We start from the raw sequence: 9,457 nt of genomic DNA on the forward strand, positions 1-9,457 counted from the left end.
TTTTTTAAAAAAAAAAAAAAAAAAAAAAAAAAAAAAATATATTTTTTTTTAAAATGAACATATAAATATAAAAATATATATATATATATATATATATATATATATATATATATATTTTTTTTTTTTTTTTTTTTTTTTTTTTTTTTTTTTTTTTTGTTTATTTAAATATATGAATTTTTGTTTATATTTTTTTTAACGTTCAAAAGAATACATTGCATATAAATATATGATATATATGTATTATTATTTTTTCTTTTTTTTTTTTTGTTTGACTTAAAATTAATATAATATAAAAAGAAAATATGTGAAATCCATATATTTTTTATATTTATTTTTTTTGCAACATTATAATTAAATGTGACAAGGAAATTAAGATTGTAAAAAATATTAGACTAATTAATTATATGTATATGTAAAATATAATTTATATATATATATATATATGAAAAAAATATATGTATATATAATGTCATATATGAAACATTTTGAAAGTGTAGATAAATTATTTATATATATTATATATATAATATATGCATCACACACAAAAAATATAGAGATAATATAAGAACTATAAGTTCTAATGAAACATATTTATGAGAGAAGAAATATATGATATTAAACTTTTATAAAATATATGTTTTATAAAGCTCAACAGTAATGAAATAAATAAATAAATAAATAAATATATATATATATATATATATATTATATTTTTATTTATTGATAAGTCTTTATAAAAAAATCGTGACACATTATGAATATACAATAATTTAAAGGACATTATTAATCTTATTAAATATATAATGTTTATATATGTGTATTATAATAATACCTTATAATGAATCATATTAAAAATAATATAAAAGAAATTATTTTTACATAATAATGAACCAAAAAAAAAAAAAAAAAAAAAAAAATAACAAATAAATAAACTAAAAATATTGCATAAACATTTATAATAAAATAAAAAATAAAGAGAAAGAAATATGATATGGTGGTTTTTAATATCAGTAAACTTTTTGTTCTTTCTTATAAAAAGCTTTTTTACACCAAAAGCAACGATATATAGGAATGATCTCAACACGAATTTTACAAATTCATCAACAGGTATATATAAAAAGAATATGAATATATATATATATATATATAGATGTATATATTTGTGTGTATGTATTTTATATGTATTGCATATATATATGTAAACAAAAATATAAGTATGTAGATGTATTAAAGTATATATATATATATATATATATATATATATATTTTTTTCATTTTTTAGAGAAGTACATTTTGGGGGAGAACTACAACCTGACGAGCCTAAAATTAAAAATTGATTTTGGGTCACTTGACACAGGTACTAAGATTATAGAATATAGCAAAGGCATAATTAACATTAGATCTATTCAACAATATGATTATGATAGCTATATGTTAACACCATGTAATTCTGATATATGGTGGATATATTCATTTAGTGATATTATACATATAGAAAAGATAGGTTTAGTATCTTTAGAACATTATGCATCAAATTTTAAGGTAATAGAAATATTAGGTAGTGATGTATATCCAGCTACTAAATGGAAAAAATTAGGAAAGATATCAACAAATTTTACTAAAAGTTTTGAATTATTTAATATATATGAATATTGTAAAAATTATGATGAAGATAATTGTTGGGTGAAATATTTAAAGTTTCATGTATTATCTCATCATAATTTAGAAAATAATTATTATTGTACTTTGACACATCTTCAAATATTTGCATCTTCTGGAGTTGATATGTTAAGTGATAAAATATATTCAGATGAAAATATTAATAAAATTGAAAAAGATCTACAAGATAATTATATGGATCAAAATAATGAAGAATTATATGATCAAGAAATTATTGAAAATTTGGAAGAATTGTATGAAAGTAATGAATCAGTTGATGATACATTATCAAGCACAACTAAAGGAAAGAAGACAACAAAAAAAAAAAATAATACAAATGATGGTAATAGTAATGATAATGATAACATTCATTTGAATGATATATATTATGATAATATCAAAACAAATGATGAGAAAAAAAAGAAGAAAAAAAAAAGTACAAGGACACCAGCCAAGTCTATAGATACCAAATTAATAGATAAAGATCTCATAAATACAAAACAAATAGAAAAAGAATTATTAAATACCAAATTAATAGAAAATGAATTTATGCATACCAATTTATTTGATACTGATATGATTGAAAAAGAATTAATGGATACCGAATTAATAGAAAATGAATTAATGAATTATGAATTATTTGATAAAGATATTTTAAAAGAAAATTATTTTAATGATGAACAACAAAAGATAGATGACACTAATCCAATTCAACAAAATGATATGTATGTCATACAAAAAAATAATAAAGATAGCATGAAAGAAGATTATCATATAAAAAAAAAAAAAAAAATAATTCAAACAACTAATACAAAAGAATTAAATAAATGTTCATCTTATAAAAATATAAAAAAAGAACATGATCATATGGATGATGAACATAATAAAAAAAATATATATATAAATATAAAAAATAATCAAAATGCACAAAAAAAGAAAAGTCATATATTTCATAAAAATGTTTATTACAATATATTGATTGTATTATATTATTTATTTAATCAACATATTAAAAATGAATTATATCATTTTAATATGTTAAAAAATAAAATCCATTCATCACAGTTTATGAACAAATTTTATATATCGACTAGATATAAATATATAAATAAAAAGTATATCAATTTTATAAATTTCATTAAAGTATTAAAAGAAAATCATGAAAACAAATCATATGAATATTATGATAATGAGATATATCAGAAATTATATATAAAACAGGAAGAACAGAAAAAATATATATATAATTTAATAATGAATATTAAAAATAAGTATGGGGCTCTAATTAAATTATTACCATTTTCAAGTATACACTTTTTATTAAAAAGGAAAAAATGGATACCTCTTTTATATACAATATATAAAAAGGAAGGATTTGTAAAAAGTCCATATTTTAGCATCATAAAAAAAGGAAGAAAGAAATATATTAATATTAATGATGATTATATATCATTACATACATTTAATAAAAATCATATAATAATAGTTCAACATATGATATATTCTTTGTTCTTTTCAAATATATTATGTAATGGTGATTTAGTTTGTTTAGTTGATAATAAAAAATTATTGTCTAAAATATGTATATCTCGTTCAAATATAAAAAATATATTTACAAAAAAATATATATTTGATAATCATTATTTTAACGACGAAAGTATGAATAAATTAAAAAACATTTACTTGTCACCTCATTTTTATTTCTTTAGAAATATATTTATATCTCACAAGTTTAAAAATAAAATATATTTAAAATTCTCATATTGTTCATATTATGATAACAAGAGTGTATTGAAATATATACATATACATAAAAATAATATGAATGATATTTTATATATAAATGAGGATATAATCAGAACGAAATTTTTACCATATTATGTATATAATAATTATGAAGATATAAAAGAAAGAATAAATATGAGTGAAACAATAAAGAAGAAAAACAAAATTTATAGAAGAAAACCTTATGAAAATTATATGATTTTATATGTCATATATAAATTAAAACCACATAATATTTACCATTTTGAATTTATAAAATATTGTACCAATTTAATTAACAATTGGTCAAAAGAAAATAATAACAATAATAATAATAATAATAAACATATTACACTTTTATATACATTAGAAAGAAAATATTTAAGTACTTTTTATAACAAAATGAAATGTGTTGATATATATAAAAGTTATAAAATTTTGAAGAAGAAAAGAGTTTTTGTAGGTGCTCATCATCATATTTTTAATAACGAATATGATAATAATGATAATAATAGTTCTTCTAATACATGTCGAAGAGATAAATTAATAAATGATATATATAAATATTTACAAAAGAGACAGAAATTAAATTATATACCTATATTACATAATAATATAAAAAATAATGAACTTCAAAAAGTAGAAGAACAAAAAATAAAAATGAAACAAAATATATTTAATAGCATTATATTATTTTTTCATAAATTCGTATATAGAAAGTTACCATATATTTATTTCTTAAATTTTTGGATTTATAACAAAAATGATATGATATTTCAAATGAATGATTGTTTAGATATTTTATTGAATTACCTTTTTAATAATATAAATAGTATAATAAAAAAAAAAAAAAAAAAAAATTATATAAATATATTTTTGCAAAAAATGTTAACAAGTTATATTAAACAAAATTGTTTTTTGAAGAAGAATTTTAGTTCTCTCTTTTTAAAAAAAATAAATAAAAACAATAATACATATAATAATAATAATAATAATATTAATAAAGGATATATTAAGATTAATAAAAATTACATCATTTTGTATCTACATTATCGTATGGAAAAAACAAAACTGTCTTCATTCGATAAGTATTTAGAAAATATTCAAATGTCTTATTATATAAAAAATCGAAATAATAAAACTTATATATCCTTATCTGATATATATTTCTTTTCAAAAAATAAGGAATATTATTTAACTAATTATATAACATGGTTTTTAACAAACATGATACTTATGGAATTGAAAAAAAATGAAATGAATTGGAAGATTGATATTAATAAAAAGGATATATATGAAAATGAAAATTATTTTTATGATAATGAGTATATTGAAGGAAAAGAAAAAATAAATTCTTATAGAAAATTTAATATTATACCAAATTATTTATATAATAATGATAGTTATAATGATGAGTATTTTTATTATGACGACAATGATGATATTGACAATAATAATAATAATAACAATAATAATAATAATAATAACAATAATGATAATAATAGTAATGTTGTTTATGGTGAGCATTATCAGTATGATGAAAATAATAAGAAGTCATATTTGAATTATTATCTTACGAATAGAATAATTATTAACCCCAAAAAAAACTTCTTAGAAAATGTATGTTTAACTATAGGAGATATGGAAAATATTATATATTCGAATTATTATATTGATAAGTATGAAAAGAAAGATTCAAAATATGAGAAATGTATGAAAAAGAAAATTAAAGAAAATATAATATATGATGAAGATAAGGATAGTAATGACAGTAGTAGTATAAAAATTTTGAATGAAATTAAAAAAAATGAAGAATCAAATAATAAACTTATCCATGATGTATATGATATTATTAGTGAATATGATGATAATGTTTCTGATAATTATACAAATGATGATGATAATGATAATAATACATATAAAAGAAATAAAGGAAATAGTAAAAACATTTCTTTAATAACAGAAAAAAATAATGAAAGAAATGAAAATGTCAAATTTAATAAAAAGAGAAAAGAACAAATAAAAAAAAATAAAAAAAAAATTAATTTTATAGAAGAATATGATAATAAAATTATTGATGAAAATTTAAATTTTCTAAATGAAGAAAATTGTATAAGAGAAGAAAAAATAGAAGAAAAATCAAAAAATTCTAGAGGACATGCATTATTAACATTAGTTGATAAAATAAAAACTATAGAAACTAAAAATAATTATCTTTTAACTAAATTAAGAGATATTATAAAAATAACAAATAATAAAACAAAAATTATATATCATATGTTATCAAATTTTAAAATTTTACAAAATACTATAAGTTTATTATTAAAATATATTATGATTAATGAAAAACATATGAAAGATTTAAATATGAATAAAAAAAATTCAGATACCTTTTATAAAATATTAAAAGAAATATGTGTAGAACAAATTAATGATAAAAGTAAAAATATGGATTCATTAAAATATCTATGTAAATATTTACAAAATTTCTTATATGATGAATTTGAAAGAAAATATCTATTTGAAAAAATAAGAACTGGAAATTATCCTATGTGTGATGATGATCAAAATATTTTATTGCATAACAAAAATGGATATCGTCAAAAAAATACAGACTTTATTATAAAAGAAAAAAAAAAAAGTTTATTCAATTTTTTATATTATGAAAATCATTGTCATAATGATATATTTAAAACACCACTCATATATTATAATTCACAAGTTGATCGTCTTCAAACAGTTTATTTGAACATATTCGATTTTTTAGTAAATTTAAAATTTGTACAATTATTCATATACAAATTTAAATATTGGAAAAATATATTTAAAAGGTATATAATAAATGGTTTCTCATATAATATAAATCCCAATACATTTATGAATTACACCGCAAAGGATAATCATATAAATAATAATAATATCAACAATACAAATAATAACATCAACCATATGAATAATATAAATAATAACAATAATAATGCTAATTATTATAGAAATTGGTACCAAATTTTTACTAACAATTTTTATGTAATATTTTTTTATATTCTTTTTATCATTTTTATAGTTAATAATTTTTTATGTTTCATGTTCTATAAGCATTTATCAAACAAATTAAATGCATACCTAAAAACGTGTACATGTCACAATAAATGAAAAAAAAAAAAAAAAACATATATATATAAAATTTTTTTTTTATAATATTTGATTATCTTATTTGTTATATATGATTTAATAATGAATATATGGATAACCCATTTCTACAATATATATATATATATTTATTTATTTTTATATTTTTAGTTGTTTTAATACATTTTTTCTTTTTCCTCTCTTTTTTTTTTATATATGTTTTTAAGGTGTAGGCATGTAATAATATACACAAATGTCTACAATCCATTTTCATAAATAAAGTTTATGTTTTTTTATACCACATTTTATATTTTCTGTATTTTTTATAATTTTTATACATTTTTTATTTATTGTTTTTTTTTTTTTTTATTTGTTTAATTTTTTAAATAAAACTGTTAGAAACTAATCACAACAGTTATTAAATATTATTATTTGAAAAAAATAAAAACATTAGATTCATATTAGCATTAAGTATATGTATAAAAATTATTAAAAAAATATATTTTTTTTGTAATAATATTTTTATATATACACATATAAATATATATACCTATAAACAAATTTTTATTTGTACGTGTTTTAAATATATAGGTGTATAAATATGTGGTTATGCGAAAAAAAAAAAAAAAAATAATAAATAAATGAATATATATATATATATATATATATATATATATATAATTGTTTTATTTTTTCGTTGTTAAATTTTTGAAAGCCCCATAAATATACACAAATATAATGTACAACATTTAAAAAAAAAATAAATATAAATAAAAAAAAAAAAATAAATAAATATATACAACATATATACATATATATATATTTTCATATACATATTCTTGTTAGTGTTTTATTTAAACATACTTTATCCAATTTTTATGGTATTTTCATCAACAAATTCATAAGGAGGCACTTCTAAATTGGAAGGTGCAGGTCCTTGTCTGATTCTTCCAGAATTATCATAATGGGAACCGTGACAAGGGCAAAAATATCCACTATAATTCCCACCTTGAGCTGGAACACAACCTAGGTGAGTACATATACCTATATTGACTAGCCATTCTGGTTTAATAGTACGATCTGAATCTAATTGTGGATCTCTCATGGTTTGAATTAATTTATCATCTTCTTTTGCTCTTTGAATATCTTCAGGTGTTCTATGTTTAACGAATACAGGTTTACCTCTCCATTTAATAACAACATGTTCTCCAGGATTTACTGTTCTCATATCTAATTCTGTGGTACCTCCAGCAACTAGATCTTTTGAAATCCAAAAAAAATGAACAGATTTACATATAGCAGATCTCATAATTGATGACATAATAAAAAAATAGGATGCACTGATAAAATACATAAATGATCTTCTATCTTCATTTCCACTTCTTAATCTATATTCTCGAAAATCAGGATGATGATCTGAGTTAATACTTTCAGGATTAGGACAATTTTCTGCATAACCAGCAGGTCTAAAATTTCTTGGTTCAAATTTTCCAATTGATACAATTGCTGGTTCTTTAGGATTATGCCAAACATCAGTTCTTGTTACATTTGCTCCACTAGCCAATTCACCTTTCTCTAGATCTGGTTTTCTTGGAAATACTGGCTCAGCTGTTTGATTATAATGAGCATATCTTGTTCTTGCAAATATACCTTCATATTGATGTGGATGATTTGATGGTTCAACTAATTCTGATAAATCTTCAACTTTTTTATGACACACATTTTGTTTTTCTTCAATTTCCCATAATTTTATATCCTCTGCATGATCAAATAAATTTTTATAACTTGGATCTTCAGATGCTGGAGGAATACGTTCATTTTCTTTTATGTTATGATTAAATGTACCACCATATCTTCTAATTATTCTATTCAATCCATTTTTTCCAAATATTTTACATTTATAAAAAAAATGTACATATTTAATATTATTCATTATATATATAAATAAATAAATATATATATATATAAATATATTTATTTACATATATATTTTATTTCAGAGTGAAAAAAAAAATAAAATAATACATATAAATATTATATATATTATATATATTATATATATATATATATATTTACATATATATTTTATTTCAGAGTGAAAAAAAAAATAAAATAATACATATAAATATTATATATATTATATATATATATATATTTTTTTTTTACTGCATATATATATTTTTTATCCTTTATGTTAAAAATTGTATCACAAAAATTTGTATATTACCTAGACATTTGTCATAAAAAAAAAAAAAAACATATAAATTTATATATATCTATATACATATATTTTTTCCCGTTTTCTGATTTATCCCACGTTGGAAATTATTAACAAAAAAAAATAATATATATATAATAAAATAATATATAAGAACATTATAATATGAAAGATAAAAAAATAGAATTTTTTACATTAAAAGTCTTGAACATTTTAACAAAAAAATAGCACAATTAAATCATATAATTTTTCCATTATTTTATTGTATACATAATATGTTAAATATATATATATATATATATATATTTATTATATATGTATGTATTTTTAATAAAAAATATTTTATGTAATATATTATGTGTATATTATCATTGTGTTATTTTATTAATTTATATATATATATATATAATATATATATATCAATAATTATATGTTTTAAATTATTTTTTCTTATATATATTATTTATTTATTAAGTTAAATGAAAAACATATTAATTGCATTAATTTTCACAAAAAAAAAAAAAAAAAAAATTAAATATATAAAGTAAATAAAATAAAATACAAACATATATATATTATATATTTAATAAAAGAGTAATTTTCCTTGAAAATGTATCCAAAATATTTTATAGTCATATACACATGTATTATAGGTTGTATTAAATGTATATTTAAAAAAAAATTAAA

The 9,457-nt window shown here is 17.5% G+C and overlaps 2 protein-coding genes across 2 annotated transcripts; one reads left to right on the forward strand and one right to left on the reverse strand.

Annotated features, from left to right (window-relative positions):
- Nucleotides 1-986: 986 nt before the first annotated feature.
- Nucleotides 987-6,576, forward strand: PGSY75_1439300 (hypothetical protein; the record flags this gene model as incomplete). The annotated part of the gene is made up of 2 exons (XM_018788081.1): nucleotides 987-1,107; nucleotides 1,283-6,576. The coding sequence occupies 2 exons, from the start codon at nucleotides 987-989 to the stop codon at nucleotides 6,574-6,576; spliced, it is 5,415 nt and encodes a 1,804-aa protein (XP_018639453.1).
- Nucleotides 6,577-7,417: 841 nt separating this feature from the next.
- PGSY75_1439400 (putative ubiquinol-cytochrome c reductase iron-sulfur subunit) lies at nucleotides 7,418-8,485 on the reverse strand (the record flags this gene model as incomplete). Its single annotated transcript, XM_018788082.1, has 1 exon — nucleotides 7,418-8,485. One exon carries the CDS (start codon nucleotides 8,483-8,485, stop codon nucleotides 7,418-7,420), a length of 1,068 nt encoding a protein of 355 aa, XP_018639454.1.
- Nucleotides 8,486-9,457: the final 972 nt, after the last annotated feature.

This window comes from Plasmodium gaboni, chromosome 14, assembly GCF_001602025.1.
Source record: "Plasmodium gaboni strain SY75 chromosome 14, whole genome shotgun sequence".
Classification (NCBI taxonomy): domain Eukaryota; phylum Apicomplexa; class Aconoidasida; order Haemosporida; family Plasmodiidae; genus Plasmodium; species Plasmodium gaboni.